Raw genomic sequence first — 24,930 nt, 5'->3', positions numbered from 1 at the left:
AATGCCATTTTTGTTTGTTTGTATAAATGTATTTATGTATATGATATCCAATGAGCCTGGGGCTCACGGAAATAAAGAATCTGAATAGCTAGCGATGCATATTTTACAGTTGGTCCGCTTTACATGGAACACCAAACAACAAATGTCATTATATCGGGACCTACATTCAAATCAAATACATAGTTATACACACATTGGTGCGAATTGACTAAATCCACCAAACCTAGTTACGGGGAACTTATGTAATTACATGTATACGCGCTAATGCTGCATTACTTAAGTTTTATTAAATGTTTACTTCATGAATTAACATTAAATGGTATTGCTATAGTATACTAACTTAGTTGGCTTAAAACTAAACTGCATTATACGTACGAATTAATCGACTCATCATCGAAGATCAGGGATCATATTGTTTTTGCCCTGTCTGAAACTTTAACCTTGCTAATAACTTTTGAACAGTAAGTGCCAGAGCTTTGATATTTCATATGAATATTCCTTGTGACAAGGCCTTTCCATGGGTACCAACGTATTTTACCCTGTGATCTTGACCTTGGAGTTTGACCTCCGTTTTGAAAACTTTAACTTTGCTAATAACTTTTGAACAATTAGTGCTAGAGCTTTGATATTTCACATATTAAGTATTCCTTGTGACAAGACCTTTCCGTGGGTACTAAACCTTTTGACCTGGCATATGACCTACTTTTGAAAAAATGACATTGGTTATAACTTCTAAATGGTAAATTTAGAGCTTTCATATTGCACATGAGTATTTTTTGTGACAAGATCTTTCTACAGGTACCAAGATATTTGTCCTTGTGACCTTGGCCGTCTTCGGCATTGGCCATTATCGGGGGCATTTGTGTTTCACAAACACATCTTGTTGCATTTTGTTTAAAATTCTTAAGCATGTTGACTGGAAACTAACAATGATCTTCATGAGTAGACACTACCCTTCTTGCACTAGGCATGATAAGGATGTGTTTCTAATTTTTTTTTTGTCTTAACTTTTGTATGTCGTTGTCGTAATTGCATGTGTTTGTCGTAACTGTTCTATTCTTACCGTAATTATTGTATATTTTTCGTGTTATATTTGTATTTTTCGTAATTATTGTATGTTTCTCTCGATCGATGTCCTACACCGATTCACATCTGTCCCCCTCTGATCTCGAATGCAGATCGATCGAGACTTAGGAAATTATGCAATAAAGAATTCCACAAAAACTTGCTGACATTTATAGTTTATTTTGAAAACAAAAACTTATCGTTGCGTATGTCACCTATAAAAAGCCATTTAAGATAGAAGCAAATTCAAACATATAAATTCACAAAGTACATGTAACAGTGGTGAAACAGAAAACACACATAATGATTAACGATACTGATCTTATACACTGCATGTTGATATTCAGAGCATGTTTAATACATATCGTACACTACATTCAGCACATGTCTGATACACATCGCACACTATATCGGTATCTTCAGCTTTTAATTCAGAAATATGATATGCATTGCTCGCTGGTATTGAGTACATGCATAAGATGCACGTCATGTTATATTACGCACGTGCATAATATGCACTGCATGTTGTATTAAGCACATGTATAATACGCACCGTTACTATATAAAGGTACCTGACCCCACCTCTGGTATATCGAGGGGTCTGTGTTTGCACTACATTAAAGTATTCTTTATAGGAGTTACGAGATTAATCCCTGTTCGTTATCTTCACCTTTTCATAAAGCACATTTACATGTATGATACACGTTGTACGCTGGTATTGATATACACCACACGTTTATATATATATATATATATGATTTTTTTTCTGGTAATATAGGTAATCATTCATATACTCAAACAGTAAAACATCCTAGGTATTGTTGTATCTCTTTGTTCATTATTCTACACTTCCTTTGATGGTTGTTTTTACCAACATATATTTTGTGGACATCAGACATCAGCAATGAAGATCCACCTACATACTAGTATGTATAAATTTCAACATCATATTCCTACATATGTATATGTAGCCTAACCTTATTGTATTGACTGCCTTACAGATTCTTAATGAACTATAATACATAATAGTCTAAAGATATTTAAGGTATCCACATCCAGGAATGGGTTACGTCATCCGACAAAACTGCACCAAAACAAACGCAGTACACAAACCTAGAGTTCATCATGGTATCAATGATGTTACCACAGAAAATCGATGTATAGAAAACGTTTGCTGCAGTAAATTATAGAATCGCAAGTTTTTCGTGTTGTAAATCAATGTATCGAAAGCGTTTGCTGCAGTAAATTAAAGTATCGTAAGTTTTCGTGCTGTAAGTTAATGTATCGAAAGTGTTAAAGTATCGCAAGTTTTCGTGTTGTAAATAAATGTATCGAAAATCTTTGCTGTTGTAAAGTATCGCAGGTATGTTTTGCAGTAAATCAAAGTATTGAGATTTAACTATTGCAGTAGTCAATCAAAATATTGAAAGTATTTGTTACGTAGTGTAACAAAGTAGCAAACGTTTTACTGTGCATCATCATAGTATCACATTTTACTATATCAAATTAACAGACGGTTTGATATTACACTAAATCGAAGTTTTGAAGGCTTATTATTGATAAATATTTACTATACGAGTCTGGATTATGAAAATCAAAAACCACAAAATTATTCAAAATGTAATAAGTTCCTAACTCAAGTACGTCAAAATATAAAAATGTGTTTCCATAGTAATCAGTACTAACATTTGTACAATTGTCAATAGTTGTATCAGAGGTGTTTTTCTAGTATGATAATTAATGACTTGCAGTTTACAATAGTTTTTCTGTTTACTTGTGTAGATACGGTACAACCATGATGATGGCGTCAGGTGTTGATATCAAAGGTACTTTCATTGGTGTGAAATCATATGTACACGTGTCTGAAGTAATGTTAGGTATAAACATATCAGCGTGGGATCAGTATTACCATACCAAACACAGGTAGGGCTGTGTGCTGTCTTAGTCAAATGGTGTATTGATCTAAGGATAGTTAGGACAGTGGCATGGAAACAATTGTCAATGAATTTTTCCTCATACAATATTGGTGTCAAGAACCCTTAACAAAAATACATCTGTAAATAATGCGGGGGTTCTTGGCACTGTAAGGAATTATAGACATGTCAATCTACCTTCCCTTTTTACCCTTCTATATACTCCATACATTAGGGGAATATATTTACATTCACTGAATATTTCTTTTGAAATTGACATTGCTCTCGTCACAGACAATGAAAGCATGTTTGTTGCAAACTAGTTCGATCCGGTTTTTAGTACCACCTGTCTACGTAATCATTGCCAAATATGGAGCGTCGTCAAGGTCAAAGGGTGCATTGCCTGTTCCGGTTAAGGTAACGAATGGGTCAACCATGATATTTTAGTACTTGAATCTAATTTATTTATCTTAAAAATACATAAAAATATAAATAATAAAATGTTTTTCTTTGTTGTTTTGGGTGATGAAGGTAGCAATCATTGCTGCAAAAAAATTGCAAAACCCATTAACGCGATGAAACAACAAAGAACGCATTTATTGTTTAAACGAAACACTCAAGTTGACTTCAATGTTGAATTAGGGAGACACTGAACTTGGTGTAGCCTCGCTACCAGATGTGTCTTTTATCATATATACATGTACTTCAACGGTACATTATACATTAGACGTCTCAAGATGAGTGAAAATTCTCGGTGTAAATAACCAATCAAACAAATAATCTATCAATTAAACGGTAAATTGACTCTTATAAATATATACGATCCTTTCTGAATAGTCGAGTTGAAGGGGGAAAATAAATTCTCAAAATCACGTATTAGCGGTGTTCTATTTCCATCGGGTTTGAGATCCTTATGATTTGAGGTAAAAATGTACGCAATGGCTATGACGTAACACTCTATAATGAGAGATGACGCATTTTAGTAGGCTATGGTGGCATAGCTAGGAAAAGGAGGATTGGTGCAATCAAGACGTAGAATCTGTCACATAACCTATTTCAGTCACGTGCTCAGTGTCCTGTCTATCCTTAAAAGGTTGTCTATCATGTCTGTACTTTGACTGAACGTGGCTAACAAGTGAAAACTCTTCAAGCTATATATATATATATTCCGTTCTTCTGTGCAGTGTCTCGGGAGTTCTTTAATAGATTTCCCTACCTAACTTGCAATTGCATGAACAAGCATATACTGCAACTTCTAAATACAGATCGACGAAAGAAAACAAGAGTATACGTATTGTCAATAATTATGCAAACTGAAGGAAATGGACACTTAAGACCATTAGCATGGCAAGTTTTGTTTGTCACGACTTATTTCTCTCGGAAATTGACTGGTATTGAATTAGATGAAGTCAATTGATCTGTTTTTTGCTGATAATAGCTCACAAGTACGACTGTGGAGTATGGGAATTTGAGCGCGAGTTTCGTAGCGAGCACCTGCTATACGAGTCTCTCTTTAACGAGTGGTACGTAAACAGCATCTTCACTTCTCTTCGGAAATAAGCCCCAGTAATGCTGTATAGGAAAAAGTTTATGCAGTAGTTGATGTAGAAAATACTCCTTGTAATGTAAAGCACACCTTGCCAAAATTCAAAGTTGTGTGTATACAGTTCCAAAACGTCCACGTTCGATATATATTTGGAATGCAGGAAATTTCGAAGCCACACAGCGAAAAAGGGAATGTTAAGACCAATGAAACAGAATGAAATCGCTAATAGGATAATTGTGAATTCTAACCGAATAATGCTTTCTTCCGTAATAATTTTACATTCTCTTTTTCGTTTGTTTCGGATGATAAGTCTTCGCATGATGAGAATGTTTAACACTGAGATGATTATGAACGGAACAAGCGTGATCAGTACGGCGTAAATGCTGTCCAGAATAAAAGAGACAAAGTTATAGTCTCTCTCTGTCGTACAATAGTGTTTTCCATCCGAACTCACAAACACAGCGCTGAGGATAGGTTTATACAGCACAACTACGGCTGATATCACGAAGATGGAACCCACTATTCGCCTCGTACCACTCTTTGTACAGATATTTCTCCTCTTCAGCGGGTGACAGACGCCAATGTAGCGTTCTCCTGTGAAAGCCACCACCAGCCACGCTGACAGAAATCGCGACATGTAGGACATGTAAAGTTGAAACTGACAGAAGCCATCGACATCGATAAATGTAAGCTTTATTTCCGGCCTCAAGTACAGAAGTCCTCTTCTTAGCCACTCAACAGTAACGTAAAACATCAGCGTCAGAAGATCAGACGTCGACAAGGCGGCTAGGTACGTGCTTGCCGAAAGCCCTCTCATATTTCTGGATAAAAACACATATAGCGATAGCAAATTGCCTAAAAATCCGACAATGAGAATCCCTGGAGTAAAGTAGGAGTAAAATATCCTAGCGTTCGTCAGAAATGTGTCTGTTTCAATATGTCCGACCCAGTCGTGGACACTGGAGTTCCTCTCGCTGGCGTTCGTGGATTCTTTCCGTAGATAATCATACAGCTCATTGAAGTGTAGAGTCATAGCAGTACCAGTCCAGTTCATATCTCTGGAAAAAAAAACCCAGATGTGATACTACAGCACACACCATGTCAATAATACTATAAGACATCGACTCAATCCCCCCCCCCCCCCCCGAAAAAAAAAAAACCCACGTGTCATCACTACAAAGATCGCGTAAATTTTTTACTGAGCGTTATAAAAATCAATATATTTATATATGATTGAATATTTTCCGATTTTGTTCTGAAATATTAGAAAGTTATGTTCATTTCCGCGTAGAGTGGTAACCACACGTACATATGCACATTATTATCTTTTTCCAACATCAGACCAAATATGAATTGGGGGAAATCCAAAATTGATATGATTGGCTATTAGCATTTGGTCGTCCAATGAAAACTCGCGTCTTTAATCACTTTTGACTAAGACTTACACTTAACATAAATATTTATATCAAACGACGATGGTCGATCTGGTATCGTTTGAAAAGGACTGGTAGCTGTTTCCCACAGTTTGAATTATTCAATCATATCATAACAGTTGATATTGTTTGTCAATACAATGCTTTAGCGAGCCTTAAAGAACGCATTTGACCTCGTCTAAAGGGTTCAGTGAATTTTGTACTTCTCAGATAACTAAAGAATGAAAAGGTGAAAATAACAAACAGTGATCGATCTCATAACTCCTAAAATAATACAAAATTTGCATTGACCTAAAAATGTCAATAATTGTATAATATTACCTTGAAGGCAACTAGAGTTTAACATCATGTTCTATTGTCCCCTAAGTTGCTGAATCGAATTTAGTCAACCATATAGAAATAAAGTATGCTATTAATTAATAATATAACCTCGCACAGATTATGCTTTCTGTGAAAAAGATGAAGATTAAAAACAGTGATCAATCCTATAAATCCCACAACGAATACAACATCGATATCGCTACACTGTTACCACATGTCTACACTGTTTCGAATCACTACGTCTGCATTTTTTGCATTTCTGTACACCGGTAATATATAACCTAGTAACATACCTAAGATCATTTTATTTGTTGCGACTGTTATAACTTGCACTGATGAATATATATAATGTTAAAATATACTGTTTTCAAGCTAAAATAAAAACAGGTATAACGGAGTGGAGATAACGAACAATGATGAACCTCAAATGAAAATAGGACAAACACAGACCCCTTGGCATACCAGAGGAGTGAACAGGTGCCTAAGAGGAGAAAGCATTCCCTATTGACCGCTCACAAACGCCATGAGCCCTATATAGTACCTTTATCAGGTAAGCGGAGTAATCCAAATTCAAGATCAGTGTGCAGAGAACGGTCTAACAATACTTATCATTTCCATTAGTGGAACTCTTCAAATTAAAGGCGCGTAAAGTCGTGCTACCGGGACAACATACGTAAACATTACTTAGGCATACGTAATATAAATTATGGTATCGAATACATATTATAACCGACTGCAAACCACGACACTGATTAAAATTCTAAAGGCAAATTTAGGAATTGATTATTCTTACAAGAATACAGACGAACTTATCAAACTATTTGAAGGAGTACAGGTACTAAATCTGCCAAATCTGACCGATATAAAGCATCAATCGCAAGAAGAACTGTGAAGGAAAAAACCAATATGCACATCCGACACAATAACTTTTCTTGTAATTAATGGGATTCATATGTTATTAAAATCATTCTGTCCTATTATGAAGACATTCTACATGTATTTAATCATACAATTTGGACAGGTTCATATGGCATGGACTTTGTACTCGTTAATGTACCCCCCCCCTCCCCCCCACCCCCTCTCTCTCTCATTTTCAAATATTTTAGAATAAGTTATATATTTGCCAAACTGCATTTTTTTTTTAGACGTTTGTAACACTAATTAACACAACAAATGCGTTTCTAAACTGCATCTAAGCTATTTTGAAAATTAGAAAATATTGATTGTCTTAGGACAGAGAACATCGTTGCTTGGAATTTTTATAATAGGTGTCGTAGAGTTTTAAAAAAAAAACATGTAACACCCTTGATAAACTAGTGTTAGAATATTTTTAAAATGCAGTTTGACCAATGGCTATTTTATTTAAAAGTACACCATGTACTTTAACTTTAAAAAAAAGGGGGGTGTGTGTGCTATGAACGTTTCGTTTATGTCCCAGTAATCTCGCACTTGCTCGCGAGACTTGTGCATTTTCTTACCAATGACGCACAAGAGTCATCAAAGCGCGATAACTCTAATGTGCTGGTAATGAGAAGTATTGGTATATGAAATGTATATTGGTATATGTATGTGAGTTACAGCACAGCGCCCCGCAAGTTGTGTATTTTCCACCGACAAATCAGTAACTTTGCTTACAGCGTATTTTACACTGAGTAGCCACTGCACTAACTATAAACATCAAAACGCACTACAGTACGTTATATCTACAAAGCAATCAGCAAATATTTAAACGTCACTACAATGTGCTAAGCCTACTCATCAAATATTTAAACGTCACTACAATGTGTTACGTCTAAACATCAATCAGAAATCCTCAGATGATTTCGATATTCTTCACATAAATGTCGGATGTGACTGACGCAGGGATATGCACCGATTTGTTACATATCTTCGCCGAAACTGTTTACTCTTTTCATTCCGCGTTTAAAATTTAAAAAGAACTGCAGTCTGCATGCATCCACTTTAATTCGAAAGACATGCAATTACAGACACTCAAATCCTTTCAACTTTAAATCCTGTTCGTTATCTTCACTTTTCATTCACCTGTAGTTCATCTTTAAAAAGTAATTTAAGTTATCATAGGTAAATTCTATTATGCATAGATAACATTTGTAACATCTTATGTGCAAAAAATGTATAAAACGTCCTATTTGTTTATATATAGATAATGTATAAACGTCCTGTTCGTAGAGAGAAAGAGAGAGAGAGATTAGATAGATAGATCGATAGATAAATCGATCGATAGACAGATAGGATTGGTTTATATATAGATAATATATAACACGTTGTATTGGTTTATATATAGATAATATATAACACGTTCTATTGGTTTATATATAGATAATATATTACACGTTCTATTGGTTTATATATATATAATATATAACACGTCCTATTGGTTTATATATCAATAATATATAACACGTTCTATTGGTTTATATATAGATAATATATAACACGTCCTATTGGTTTATATATAAACAATATATAACACGTTCTATTGGTTTATATATAGATAATATATAGCACGTCCTATTGGTTTATATATAGATAATATACAAACACTTCCTATTGGTTTATTCATAGATAATATACAAACAATTCCTATTGGTTTAACCACCGCGGTGGTCTAGAGGTAGAGCGTTCGCCCCGCATGCGGAAGGTCGGGGTCTAGCGACAGTTCCATCGCCAAACGCTCGGCATCAGGTGTAAATGTCACGGGTAAATGCCCCGTGTCATAGTAAGTGTGGCACGCTAAAGAACCCTCACTGCTCAATAGCCGTAGGCGCCGAGCATAGACCTAAATTTGTAGCCCTTCGCCGGTCTTTGTGACGTCTCCATATGAGAGAAAAATTCTCAAGAGTAAAGTTAAACAAGATACAATCAATCAATCCTATTGCCAGTATTGGTTTACATATATCTATATAGATAATATTGGTTTATATATAGATATTATATATATATATATATAATTATATTATATTGGTTTATTATATATTATATCATATTATATTGATTATATATATACAGTTTGTATATAACACATCCTATTGGTTTATTTAGAGATAATATATATGAAAGAGAAGAGTGGGATGAATTACTTCCTTTCTAAAAGAATTTTTCCAAATTACTTCGTTTTCCGATTACGGCCTCGTTCAAAAAGTTTTCCAAATGACACCGTCTTCGTTTTCTGAACATTGCTCACACATTCATCACACTTTGTTTTGAGATTCTGATAATAAAGTATTATCGTCGATTGTGTTTTCGTTGTGTTTATGAGTAATGATGATAGATTTACAGCCTTTCTATCGTGCATTGTGTGGATCAGTGAATCGACTATTTTCTCTCCATTGGAATATAAATGAGTATATTGACTTTTATTAAAAGAGTAGTGTTGTTAATATAAATGAGTATATTGACTTTGATTAAAAGAGTTGTGTCATTCGCTGTTACTAAATGTGTTAACCTGTAAAGTTACTATATGTAGTGTGTTTAGGAACCAGACAGAATTGTATCCCTACACCAGTTGACACAATTTTCGGAATACGTTTAAGAAATAAATTTCATTTTGGAATGTACATGAGGATATGAACTGCAGCACTTAACACCAGCAGACTTCATGAAGCGTGTTAGCACGAAAAGTGCGCTGGTTAAAACCTGCAGCACTTAACACCAGCAGACTTCATGAAACGTGTTAGCACGAAAAGTGCGCTGGTTAAAACGTTGCAGTGCATTTACTTATGTATTTTATGAAATGAACTTTATTTTTATATTTACATTCCACTTTTATTTCTGTCGGAGTTCTTAACCGTTAAAATAGACGTACTATATTCATTGAGATTCATACGCACATTTTTTATATCTGCATTGCATTCATGAGGAAATGGCTATCATATTAAAGTTGTTGAAGATACTGAAGGTGAAATATTTGGAAATGTAATTATTTTATGATAAAATTATATTCTATAATCACAACATATTCAACAATACGCAATTTCCGAGTTGCCCAATGGTTTTATTTTCCTTTGGTGGAACTCTTACGCACAGTGAGACGCAAAACATATTTTCTTCCACACGCGGTAGGAACAAATACTTATCGCTGCCTTCGTATATTGCCTAAAGGCCGATTATCAGACATCATGCAACCACCCAACTTGCAGGGACACACACTATTAGTATGTTTAGGAGAATTTACATGTAATAACAAAATAGCTCAAACAAAAATGGATAAACACCATCTTTCTTTGATTAAAATGTCACTCGGGCAGATGAGGAAATAAAAATAATTTCATATTTACTTTAATGGCCTAACTCAAACAAATATCATTCTTAATAGTGTCCGTTTAATGTATACCAACGGCTGATATAAGTAAAATTTACACTTTCATAATTTTATCCGTATTTACATAGCTAGTCCATGATGTATGTATTCATCTTGTACCCACCCAAGCGTTCAACGGAACTCTGAACGTACCTCCATCATAGGAGAGCTGATATCTCGGAAGTTGCGTATTACAAATGTACATGACATTATATGATGTATTGATGAATGGAACATTAAATTCTATAAATAGAACATTGAAGAATAAGGGGGAAAATATTGTTGTTTCGTGGATTTTAAAACGAAGGCAATTGAGCCAATTGCCTTAATCTTAAAATCCATGAAACAACAATATTTAAATAAATCGCATTTATGTCATGAACTTATCAACCTTGGTTTACAGAGGAAAATGTTGAATATCATTATATCTCTACGTGCTAATACTGAAACCATTATGAAATATAATAGATTTTACATCGATTTCTTTATCAATAAATCAAGTGTTTTACAAGTAAAATTTTGACACCCGACATTATTAGCTTTGTATCTTAATGAATGTGAATGTTTTTTATTTGTTGATTGTTTTTCTTTAATAATTACGCGTATTTTAAGGAGGAAGTAGTCAATGGCTGTTCACACAGGGGATTATTGTCTTATTTTCATTGAGCAAGAACTGGTCAATTGGCTAATACACAGCGACTCAATATGATTTCAACGATGCAGGCTGATGACGCGTCACTGCCATCGGAAACACTAGCTCGAGGGTTGATTTACGTGTCGGAGTGCACTAATGAACGAAATTCAAATATTAATACTGACGAAATAAAAAAATTTGTATTTACATTGTAGATTGGGCCGAAGAAATTATTTTAGATGATGACATTTGGGATGTATAGAATCGTGATAAACAATGTGCAGATTTGTTAAGACATTTGGGCTTTGTAGTCTATTTCGAATGAAGAAAAACGATAAAATTCAGATGTTTCTGAACAGGGACAGGAAATAGAATAGACACACAAAATGACCCTGAATGTCGCAAAAATGTAATAATTTCTTTGCAAACGTTTACTAGGAACGTTTGGTGAATTCCCGTTGTGTGAACGTTGTCGTCTTCAAGTATTGATAATTCGATTGTTTACATGACCCGGATAATTGTGCTATCAAATCTTGTTAAATGTTGATACATGTATGACGTCAGGATTTGATATTTCAAAATGATGCTTGGATACGTAATATAATACATGAAAGAAATTACTTAAGTTTAATAGGCTTTGGGTATTCATTACTTAATGGAAAGTGTGACAATATCATCTTTTTTCACTTATTGAGGGGAGAATTGTTAATTCTTAAATAGCGTTAGAATTCTTAAATTATTTCTAAAGCTTACTGTCGCATTATATCAGCATTTTGACGATTCTTTCATGATTTAATCATAACACCTCTGTCCGAAAATGTGATAAAGAATTTTTTTTTTTTTTTGCATTTAAAAATTTGAAGGACTTAACCTTTGCTTGAAACGTAATTTTACTTATTGTAGGCCGTTCTTGGCACACTAATTTTGACTACGGATAACTCCGTTTACTTGATCAAGATATAGAGCCCACAGCGGGTGTGACCAGTAGACTGGGGATGCTAGCTTCTCCTAGGCACCTGGTCCCACCTCTGGTATATCCAGGGGTCTGTGTTAGCCCAACTCTCTATTTTGTATTGCTTATAGGAGTTAATATGAGATTGATCACTGTTCGTTATCTTCACCTTTCACTTTCATGTATTTCTGAATTAAAAGAGAAACGTTCTTAAATCCACGAATCTGCTGTACATATTTTTAATTACTATGGACAAGTACAAAATTTAAGATAGCACACAGATATTGTAGAATATTAAATCCACCCACCCAGTAGATGGCAGATTTTTACAAACGACACTAATAAGAGAAGAAAATAATGAGGACGATACTATTGATAAGAAATTAAGTCATTAATGTATTTGAAATGTCAGCAGATATTTCTATTTTCTTTGAAGAGATGACCAGAACAGCGTTTGTAAGTTTCTGTAATGCTTAAATTTGATGTTTGCGAGCTGGACTTAAAAGTTTGATTTTAAAGGGGATTTTCCCATTTTTAATGTTTATAATGCTTACCTAAGGTATTTCTAACGGTCAGCAAAGATATGAATGTAAGTTGTAGAGGTACAAGCGAGGGATAGAGCTAACAATTCGATGTTATGTAAACAAAGCTTGTGTAAAAAATGTGGAAAATGAAATGTGAAAATGTTCACTTCAAATCGTTCCCATGCCCCCTTTAAGGAAGATAAATATTTATTTCATTGATCAAAACATATCATACATGTATTACTTAAACCTGTCCAGTTCAATTTTATTTTTCATGTCAATTCAAATTTTGAAACGGTTTAGAAATGACTACATTTGGTTGCGAAAGAACTGTTTCATCAAAAACCTCTAAATCTGCATGATTTTACCGTTTCTATTTTATCTAATATATCGTCGATATTTATACCCGAGACGTGCATTGCAGTTTTGTAATTTACAATATATGTAGTAGAAACATACAATGTAGAATTACGGTAATTCAAATGATGGGGGTGCGGGTTAGAATAGGACCTCATTACCCCTTACTTGTCGTAAGAGGCGACTAAATGGGACGGTCCTTCGGCTGAGACCGCAAAAAACGAAGCCCCATGACACAGTAGGTGTGGCATGATAAAGATCCCTCCCTGCTCAAAGGCCGTAAGCGCCGAGCATAGGCCTAGATTTTGTAGTCTTTCGCCGGCAACGTTGACGTCTCCATCTGAGTGAAAGATTCTCGTAAGGGACGTTGAACAATATACAATCAATTGTATTAATTTCAATTTTGGTTGATATAATTTTTCCAAACAGAATGACATCATGTAACACTGAGTGGAACGCATGACTTTTAACTTGCCGAAAAGTGAAGTAAGGGATTCAAATCCTTTATTCTTCAATGCAACAAGAACCTTATGATGTGGTCACAGAATATCCAGGATACATGTACATGCTGATTAAGCCCAAATATTCAATCTTGATCAAACGTATACACTAAAATCAACCCACTCAAGTATTGTACAAAAAGGGTAGATATAATCTGATACTTTCTGACAATCGTATAGCGGAGTCGCCAGTATCTATGAATGCTATCTACCAATTAACGTGTCGGTACGGACTATCGGGAATTATGAATCGTGGAAGTCAAGTCTAGTGCATTTAGTTTGCGGGATTTGGTGGTGTTTTTTTCTGTGGACTTTTATATTTATGTCAAGGGCGGTCTGCGTTTTATCTGGTTTTAGTGAGCAGATGTGAAAGCTCAGAGTGGGATTTGATTCATCGCTTAGCTAACGAGGATACTGAGGTGTCATAAACATTGCAAACTCCATAGTGTCTAAAATAGGAATATAAAAAAGTTCAGTATCTACTGAAAATACGATTGTCATATTAATTACATTAAAGAAGTATGCATCTGAGTTTTGTACTTGTAGTGTTGCCGAATGTTTAAGTGTCATATATATATATATATATATATATATATATATATATATATAAAGTAAAAAAAAAATAAAATCCAATGCTCAAACTTTTATCTATAGCGCTTTCGCCCTGCGGGCTCGTCAGTAGATTTTTAAACAAATTGTTTAAAAATCTACTGACGAGCCCGCAGGGCGAAAGCGCTATAGATAAAAGTTTGAGCATTGGATTTTATTTTTTTTACTTTATTCTACCCCGATACCAAGAAAAAATAATTTATTGAATATATATATATATATATATATATATATATATATATAAAGCAGGAAAACCCAATAACACCCTACTTTCTTAAAGTGTCGGATCTAAAAACATACAAGGTCAGTAAAGAAATTTATAAAAGCACTAAAAAGGCCATGACACTGTTGGTTATTTAAAACTCAAATTTTCGACGCTACCCGCGTCTCATATTACATAAACAAATATCACACACCACAAAAAACCGACAAGAATCAATAATCAATAATATATAAATACATGGTATCAACATCAAAAGAGTGCAGTAAAAGCTGCAATTTATCACAAGGATTCAGCATTACATTGTCCATTCATAAGAGTTGTTGACAGTGTCACATTTACACTACATGTATTAGACACAGTGGTATAGTTATATATTTCTATGTACTGATAGATCCAGTCCTGCGCACATTTAACTTCTACATACAGGAACAGACACATCTAACCTCTACATAGCGAACCTGCACCAGACACAGTCAACCTCTACATACAGGGCCTGCACCAGACACAGTCAACCTCTACATACAGGACCTGCACCAGACACAGTCAACCTCTACATACAGGACCTGTACCAGACATAGCTACCATCTACATACAGGGCCTGCACCAGACACAGCTAACCTCTACATACATACAAGGCGTGCACCAGACAGTTAACCTCTACATAAAGGGGCTGCACCAGACACAGTTAACCTCTACATACATACAGGACCTGCACCAGACACAGTTAACCTCTACATACATACAGGACCTGCACCAGACACAGTCAACCTCTACATACATACAAGGCGTGCACCAGACAGTCAACCTCTACATACAGGGCCTGCACCAGACACAGTTAACCTCTACATACATACAAGGCGTGCACCAGACAGTTAACCTCTACATAAAGGGCCTGCACCAGACACAGTTAACCTCTACATACATACAGGACCTGCACCAGACACAGTTAACCTCTACATACATACAGGACCTGCACCAGACAGTTAACCTCTACATACATACAGGACCTGCACCAGACAGTTAACCTCTACATACTGGACCTGCACCAGACACAGTTAACCTCTACATACTGGACCTGCACCAGACACAGTTAACCTCTACATAAACGGCCTGCACCAGACACAGTTAACCTCTACATACTGGACCTGCACCAGACACAGTTAACCTCTACATAAACGGCCTGCACCAGACACAGTCAACCTCTACATAAACGGCCTGCACCAGACACAGTCAACCTCTACATACAGGGCCTGCACCAGACACAGTTAACCTCTACATACACACAGGGCCTGTACCAGACATAGCTACCATCTACATACAGGGCCTACACCAGACACAGCTAACCTCTACATACAGGACCTGCACCAGACACAGTTAACCTCTACATACAGGGCCTGCACCAGACACAGTTAACCTCTACATACACACAGGGCATGTACCAGACACAGCTAACCTCTACATACAGGACCTGCACCAGACACAGTTAACCTCTACATACAGGGCCTGCACCAGACACAGCTAACCTCTACATACAGGACCTGCACCAGACACAGCTAACCTCTACATACAGGACCTGCACCAGACACAGTTAACCTCTACATACAGGGCCTGCACCAGACACAGTTAACCTCTACATACACACAGGGCATGTACCAGACACAGCTAACCTCTACATACAGGACCTGCACCAGACACAGCTAACCTCTACATACACACAGGGCATGTACCAGACACAGCTAACCTCTACATACAGGACCTGCACCAGACACAGCTAACCTCTACATACAGGACCTGCACCAGACACAGTCAACCTCTACATACAGGGCCTGCACCAGACACAGCTAACTTTTACTTACAGAGTCTGCCTCTATATACAAGAAGTTTGTTGAGACAGATTTTCTAAAACTGCAAGGCTTTTTTCAAAAGTGCAATAATGCGTTTAAAGTGTGATAAATACTTTAATATTGTATAATAATTGCATTGAAAAGGTGTGTCTCTGTTGTGTCCAGGAGTCCGTGTTTGCTCAACTATCTATTTTGTATTGCTTATGGGAGGTGTGAGATTGATTACTGTTCGTTGTCTTCGCCTTTCATTGTATGATAATTGCATTTAAAAAGTGTGATAAATGCTTTTATAAAGTGGGCTACATGCTTTACAACAGTCTGAAATGTTTTGAAAACAGTGCGATAAGTGATTTTAAAAAGTACGATGAATACAATGTACTTTTTTAAAACAGTGTGATACAGTATGCCATACGGTTTTTAAAACGTTTGTTTGATATGTATGCTCTGGGAGTTTATTTAGGGAAATATCTAGCAAATAAAATAGGACCAATCGTTATTTTCAGACGCAGTTTGATTGATTTATCAACTCATATTCTCTTCCGAATTTGATATTTATATCACACTCCTCGCCTGTTAACGCCAACGCATCTATACATGTTGTTACAGTTTACTAAGATATATAGATTGTTAAATTTAACGGAGATAAAGAGGAGAGGATAACGAACAGAGATTAATCTAATACATTTGTAACTGTCCTAAAGAATACTAAACTAAGAGTGATATAAACATGGGCCCCTGGATTGATTGATTGAATATTGTTCAACGTCCCTCTTGAGAATCTTTCACTCATATAAAGACGTCACCATTGCCGGTGGAGGGCTGCACAATTTAGGTCTATGCTCGGCGCTTGCAGCTTTTGAGCAGGGACGGATCTTTATCGTGCCACACCTGCTGTGACACGGGATATCGGTATTTTCGGTCTCATCCGAAGAACCGCCCCATTTAGTCGCCTCTTACGACAAACAAGGGGTACTGAGGATCTATTCTAACCCGGATTCCCACGGGATCGGACCCCTGGACATACCACATATGTGATCAGGTGCCTAGGAGGAGTAAGCATCCCCTACTGATCGATCACTCCCGTCGTGAGCCCTAGATATTGATCAGGTAAACGGAGTGATCCTTAGTCAAATTCAGTGTGTAAAGAAAGGAACAACAATTGGTATAAATAAAACACGTCAGACAGCATTTGACCCAATTACAGGTTGTTTTGGTGTATTAGATCGTTTTAACGACCATACAATTTGCGAAATGCTAACTTTAAACAAAAATGTTGAAACTCCTGTAATATTAACTTGCATGTATTTGTCAGTAGCCTTCCCCGATTTAAAAATTGATCATACGCAGAACAAGCTCTTGTGTATAAAGATATATGTTATTACATTTTTACTGAGAATCAGAGATATGTTGTTCGCTTTAGATATGATCTTATCAAATTACACTGAATGGTCAAACATAGATATCCCACATCATAATTCCTTTTTTATATATATCCACCGGTACTCATATTTTAAGATCATTTCGATACGACGAATATTTTATCTAAACATTTCATTGTAAAAATGAGCTGACTTTTTCACCATTTCATTCTCTGTTGACACATAACTCGCCTGATTTGTAAGATGAGATGAAGAATTTTGGAATTTTGTTATATGTCTATTACGAGGAACTTGTTCATATCTTATCCTTTTTATAGAGAATTATTGTATGTATATATATATATATATATATATATATATATATATATATATATATATATATAATTACAAAATAGGGCACCAGAAATCCCCGAGTAATTGAAGGTGAAACAGTAATGCAATTTCAGAGGTTATTAAGACATTATTACAACTCGTTATCTCTTCTGAAGTTGCGGGTCGGACATCGAGATTGACAAAGTACAAACCCGAGCTTTATCACAGAAAAAATATTGGGAAAGGGATTATTCAAAGCAGTTACATTGTATAACCAACAGCCCTTGTCAGATACAATTTCTCTGGTTGTTACTACATTAAACACTAATTACAATACCTAATAGGCATGGTTACTATAATTGTTATATAAGATTTATCATTTAAAAGACTATTCAAATCGTTAGTGTTTGTTACTTGAATGTTTCATATCATCTTGCAAATTAAAACATTTGACATACAGTGCGGAAAGACATAAAATGTAAAAATGAATCTATTCTGTAAATATTACATATTATTAGTTAACTTATGGCGATTGAGATATTCGAGTTATCCACACGAACATGACAGGTTTTAACCCCAACCCCCAATAAAAAATAGACCCAAAACTTTTAAAACAGGATTTTTTAAATCTATACTGAATCATGATACAGTCTGCTGCTACTACATGTACTTTCAAATTGATAGGTTTTTTTTGCACAATTGTCATTACAGTTGTCAAATGATGTTTTGAATCCTTTAACGTATTAGGTAACCACAGATATGACTATAGTTTGGAGATTATTTTTAATGGGTAGGTATAACTGGTAAATTATATGCATGGACGAGTATGCACATTTTTTTTGGAAAAATTTATTGTCGATGAGTATGCAGCCGTCCTTTTAATGATTGCATTCGTTAAGATTGTTTGTTGCAAATCAACATTTAATCTTCTTTATTATACCTTTTCCGTATATATATATTTATATATATATGCTTTATTTTGTATGAGGTGTTTTCTTCAGCGGAAGAAATTCTCACCATGGACATCAGTGGAATGTCGATCTCGACTTGATACACATTCGCGCATTTATTCGCTGTACTGGAAAGGTAAAACAAGTGTTCCAGCCCATGTTTTAAATTCCTATATGGCTATAGATGCAGTTTACAACATAAAGATTTTGCATTATGTGCAACTGCATGTTGTTGATGTCGTTAGCATTATTGTAAATGTGTAGAAAAAAGGCTTTTTGTAATGATGGAAGGTAATCAAACATGTTCAATGAGACGAAACACACCTTCCGGCAGCTGACAGGAATTACAAATCAAGGGTTTTTTTTGGTGGTAAGATCTTGCTACGTTTTTTAAGCCAAGTCATCAAGAAAACGTTCTCTAACAAGAAGACATAAAAAGAAAGAAAAATCATTTAGTTTTAAAATATGGACAATTATCGTATCCAATGATAAAGAATAATAGATTTCGTACCACCAGACTGCAGTCATTACACATACAGGTATACAAGTACATCATTTTATTTTCAAACTGAATTTTATTCCAACTTTGTCCAAAATCTATGGCAAAGATATGATATTTAAAGGATTACACAGAGAAAGAGATGGAGAGAGACGATATAGAGAGAGAGAGAGAGAGAGAGAGAGAGAGAGAGAGAGAGAGAGATGAAATATTGTGATCAAAAAGGTAAAAGAAAATGGCTTTATGATCTCGGGGACTTTTATATAGACACAAAACCTGTATAGACAATGTTAGGAAAACAGAACACGTTTGTAACTGTATTCTTCAAACTCTTCGTTTCACTGCGCAGTCTGTCAATACCAGGATTATTCTATCGCTGTTATGTCTGGTAGTAGTTTTATCAATAACATATTGTTTCAACCTTACCTCGAGGTAGTGAAAGAATAAAGGAATGTCCGTGCACCTATTTTCTCTATTATCTAACAGGGAGACAAAAATCAGACTCCTGATGATTCCGAATAATTTTGAATATTGTATCACGAATAGTTAATCTCGAATTTTCCTTAACACGGCGTGATGTAAATGGTGTGATTACTTTAACGATTATACAATGCTTGTTATATTCAAAATAGAAAAAAAAAACTTACCGCCCATTAGGGGAAATTCCGAATATCGAGTCGTCAAAGATGATAGCAAAGTGCAGTGGTGGATCAAAAATCTGTTTAAATGTTTCTGTGTTGTTGTTACAAATATTGTTTGCGGACCCTGTAATTGATCCGGCGCTTTATTCTGATGAGCGACATTCTAGGGGATGACTTTTATTTCCCGGGCTTTGTTCTGCAGCCATCGCACTGATAAATGCAACAGATTGCGCTTAGCAGGTGCGTGCAATGTGCGTTCTCGTCTATGTAAGGTCATGAAGACGACGTATAAAATGAAAGACCCGGATACAGATTTGTCACAGCTGTGAGCGAAATGGACCTAACCAGTGTGATAGTACAATGCTTGGATCAGGTTTTAAACCGACTGCTTGAAAATCATCTAAATAGATCAAGTCCTTGGATGGCCTTGTAATGTATTTGATATGAATTCGTGTTTCGCCAAATATCGCTTGTTTACCGATAGTAAAGCCGAGAAGTTAAAACCTGACACGGGGGAGGGGGTATCATAAAAGTGAAAGTAGATAACAAATTGTATTTTAATGTGTACCCTCTCGTTCTAAACAGGAGTCTCCCATGATCCCATTACTGGCATTAAATTTATTTTACGCATACTCTCAGGAAAAAACACATGTTCTCAGGACGGATTATTCATAAATATCTGATCCATCGAATTGAATAAAAAAGAAGGCAACTGAAATGTCCATTTAACTCATATAAAGTAGTAAAATTTTATTGATGTCAAATAATTAATCTGATCGTGTTTAACAGTTACTATGACATCATAACTCTAGCAATATATCTATAAATGACAAAATTTGTTCTGAATATCGTGGATATGACCCATCACTATATTCTCGTATGTCAGAGATCACCATGTGAAGACAATTTTTATTCTCGTAATTATGGATTGTCTTCTTATTATCTCTTATATATTACATTACCTATATTAACAACCTACATGTACCCACTCGTAGTAGCTGTATATGAACTTAAAAAAATTGGGTGGCAGTGGGGTTACAACCTCGCTGACTTTACAAATACCCGCTTAATTGATATTTTTGCCGTGTATCCATACTGCCTACATTATATTACCGAATTATTTGTAATCAAGGAGGACGCGCACTTACTCAGGGCATTTGCTGGTATGAGAATAAGACAACAACGTTTAAGTGTGTAAACCATGCAGCAAAATGAAAACTCCGGGAGGGAGACTTTGAAGAATGTTCCTGTGAAAGGGGGGGGGGTAAGGAAACAAGTAAAATTATGAACTACTATATCAATACACAATCTGCGTCAAGAAAAGGTATGTTTGATATTCTACCGAATGAGCCGGCATCGGGATCGACCCTCTAGCTAGGACTGGTTCAAGGGCATGGCGCAGGGGTCACTCCAACTAAGAGTATGCGCAAAAGACTTTTTTGACTTTTAGTGTGTTTTTCTTTTTTCACCTACATTCCTTTTGTTTTGTCATCATGTATATGAGTTTTCTCTTACCGCCTAGACTTTGTGAGTGTCTATATTAAGCGGAACCTATACCAGTCAAAGTTTGATGGGAATGGAAATCCGGGGGGAAATTTTCATGAAACTATTATCGCTTGTCGCTTATTAATGGATCAATAAAATTAGATAGAATAAAAGCAAAACTATTTAATTTTAACAAGCGATAGAATGCAACGTTTTCTTACGATCCATTTCAAATACAATATGATATCCTTCCTTGGGCCTCAGGGCAGGGGGTTACAATCTCTATTTTTGCTATTTTGGATTTTTTTCCCAAGACTGAAAATGTTTTAGTGTGAAATAGAAACTGACCAAATAAGCCGGTCTGGGGTCGAAATAAGTTAATTTGAGTGCTTTTAACTGAATACACAAAAATCATGACAATGGAAAAAAGTTTATAGGCCTAAATTTTCATATCCGTCCGACGGCCGGAATTCATCTGAAGAGGTTGGGGGGGGGGGGGTTTAGAAAAAAATATTAAAATCATGAACCACTATATTAATACTTTGCATAAAGACAGATATATTTGATGCTCTACAGAATATGACCGATCGGAGAATCGGGAAAAACATGCACGACGTGGGGGACCGTTTGTTTTCTTACATAATTGATCTGATTTATTTAGGTGCTGGAAGTTTGTCTGTCTGGATGCTATATACAAAGCTAAATAATTGACATGAAATAGAGATCTAAGGAGAAGAAAACACAATCATCATTTCAAGTTAATGTAAGTAAATCTATAAGTCAATGGAAACAACGCAACAGGCTTCATTAAATGAACATCCGCCTCTGTGAAAATTGATTACAGTATCTGCAAAGATAATAAGAATAATTCACATCAGACAGTCCTCCCTATAGCTGACTGTGGAACTTTGTCATGAAGGAAATAATAATACAACCTTCTATTGGAGTATTCACTTACTAAATGCATCATATCAAAGATGACATTCAATCAATTCAGTTCGCATGGTCAAATAATGAAAACAAAAATATCGATGCAATAAAATTGAAATCCGTTTTCATGCATGTTTTATCATGGTTTGAGAACAAAAATTCACAGAGAAAAAAATATGACTTACAAGAAGGTTGTTTCTTGGTTGCAGTTGATTGTACAGTATCAATGATTGTACAGTATGATTGTACGGTATGATTGTACAGTATCAATGATTGTACAGTATGATTGTACGGTATGATTGTACGGTATCAATGATTGTACAGTATCAATTTCTGTACGTAATTGTGTAACTTTATTACCGACAAAATGCTTATTACTAGACAACGAAACTTACATAAAAAAAATTTCAATGGAGGTGGGTGGATGTCAACAATTCTTTGCAACTACGAAGCATAGTAAATATAATCGTTATATCGTAACATTTCCTTAGCAGCATCAATTTATTCTTCATTATTTTGAAAAACAAATGTGAATTTGGACGATCTTTTGATTCACGTTCTAGAAACGTCGTAAAAATACATTTTCAGAATGAAAACCGGATTCTGTGGCATCGACCTAGATTGTAGATGTATGTAGTGAAGGAAAATAAGCACATGTGAGCCTGTGTTGACATAATTACAGTTTAAACTAATAAACCTATAAACTTAAGGAATGAGAATCATTATTCCACCTTATTGATACAAACTTTACGCATGGTGATATCCGAAACAAACTACATTTTTCTACTACCCCGACTGTGCTACAGAAAGTCACATGATTTTCCATCCCACTTATACCCCCGTTGGTTATGAAACTATTCCCCTTCCCCACTGGATTCCTAATATCAACATGGTACTTTCCCTACCAATTCACATACATCGTGATTAAACAACATTTACCCTCACAATGCACCGTTTACTGCACTTCAAAATGGTGAGTTATATACTTTATATTCCTCTTAAAATGTTTGGAAAACTGAACTGAGCTTAAGCTTTGAATTAAGGGCTTTAACGGGAGGACGAGATAATTCACCTCTCTGTCACCTTAAAGTCAGTTCTCAACCACCGATCTGTTTAATTAAAGAATCTGATATATAATTAAACTCCCAAGGAAAATTCATCAAAGGAGAAAACATATCAAATATTAAAGGGCATTATCATACAGCATGGTTCAATAGGACAGCTTTTGAAAAATAATCACGTACTCTAAAAATGTTGTGCATGCATGGTTGATGATATATCCATATGATTTCATTCTTTGAAAATGCACAAGGGTATAAACTGCGTAAACGATGTATTTCTTATATTTACATTTTCGTTTCCTGACTGTTCCAGCCATCAAATTAGAAGCACTATATTTATCAAGTAGTTCTGTATTCATTCGCGCATTGCTTACAATTGTAGCGCGTTCTTGGGGAAATGCTTAACATTACAATTTGTGAAGATACCAAAGGCAAAAACATAGAAAATGTAATTATTATTTTATAAACTCGTAACTTTTATACGCTTGACCTAACCTATGTGAAGTCTTAACACTGCGTATGAAATAAACAAAATGTATATAAGAAATGTTTGAAAGTATATGGGATGATATACCTCGACTGACGAGCCCCTTCACACCGCGCCGGCATACTGCATGTCGGTGTGGAGAGGCTGGAGATAAATCACCTCATATATATAACAGAAATACATGTAGCGTTTCTTAAAAAAAGGTCCTCCCTCTTTACAAACAATATTTTAAAGAAATATTAAAGAGGCATACAATACGTTCAGAATAAATGCATTGTATGCACGAGTACTGAAAGTTAACTAGTGGGTATTGTTTTTTACAAAAAAAAAAAAAAAAAAAAACCCAGATGTCTACCCTTCAAAGTTTAATTGTCTAATAACCGGGGCAACACTAATTAGTGCAAGCGTAATAGGCAATAATAGTGGCTTGCATCAAATTCAATGGGTCAAGGTAAAAAAAAATTGGTACAGTACATCTTGTCTTAAATCTGCCTTCCATGTTGTAAGTTTGAAAACCTAATGTCAAAGGGTTCTCAGGTTATGGTCTGGACTATACTTTGATGTAAAGGAGTGGCTTTAAAATGTAAGTAGGTCAAGGTCAAAATGTTGGTGATGTGCACCCCCTTCTCAATATTGCCTTTCCATATTACAAGTTTGCAGTCTTGATGTCAAACAAATCTTAGTTATGAAATCATCAAGTTTTTTTTTTATAAACATGACATTAAATGAAGAAATGGGTCAAGATAACCAATTTTGGTACAGTACATCTTGTCTTAATGTCTGCTTTCTATGTTGTAAGTTTGAAATCCTAATGTCAACGGGTTCTCAGGTTATAGTCTTGATTATACTTTGATGTAAAAGAGTAACCTTGAATGAAGAAATGGGTCAAGGTCAAAGATTTTGGTACGGTACATCTTGTCTTAATATCAGCTTTCTAAGTTGTA

The 24,930-nt window shown here is 35.3% G+C and overlaps 1 protein-coding gene across 3 annotated transcripts in view; it reads right to left on the bottom strand.

Annotated features, from left to right (window-relative positions):
* Window positions 1–1,229: 1,229 nt before the first annotated feature.
* The window catches only part of LOC125647903 (neurotensin receptor type 1-like), a 37,959-nt gene continuing 14,258 nt past the window's right edge, over window positions 1,230–24,930 (bottom strand). The window contains exons 1-2 of one of the 3 annotated variants that reach the window (XM_048874738.2): window positions 20,030–24,623; window positions 1,230–5,582 (exon numbers count right to left, since the gene is read on the bottom strand). In XM_048874738.2, the coding sequence (XP_048730695.1) occupies window positions 4,418–5,578 (1,161 nt within the window). In that variant the 5' untranslated portion in view covers window positions 5,579–5,582; window positions 20,030–24,623 and the 3' untranslated portion in view covers window positions 1,230–4,417. Of the gene's footprint in view, window positions 5,583–19,808; window positions 19,945–20,029; window positions 24,624–24,930 lie in introns of those variants that run through there. The other 2 variants (XM_048874739.2, XM_048874737.2) reach the window with 2 other exon arrangements.

This window comes from Ostrea edulis, chromosome 6 (genome assembly GCF_947568905.1).
Source record: "Ostrea edulis chromosome 6, xbOstEdul1.1, whole genome shotgun sequence".
Taxonomy (NCBI): domain Eukaryota; kingdom Metazoa; phylum Mollusca; class Bivalvia; order Ostreida; family Ostreidae; genus Ostrea; species Ostrea edulis.
Note: the sequence above shows the minus strand (reverse complement) of the source record. Positions and strands in the feature narration are given on the sequence as shown.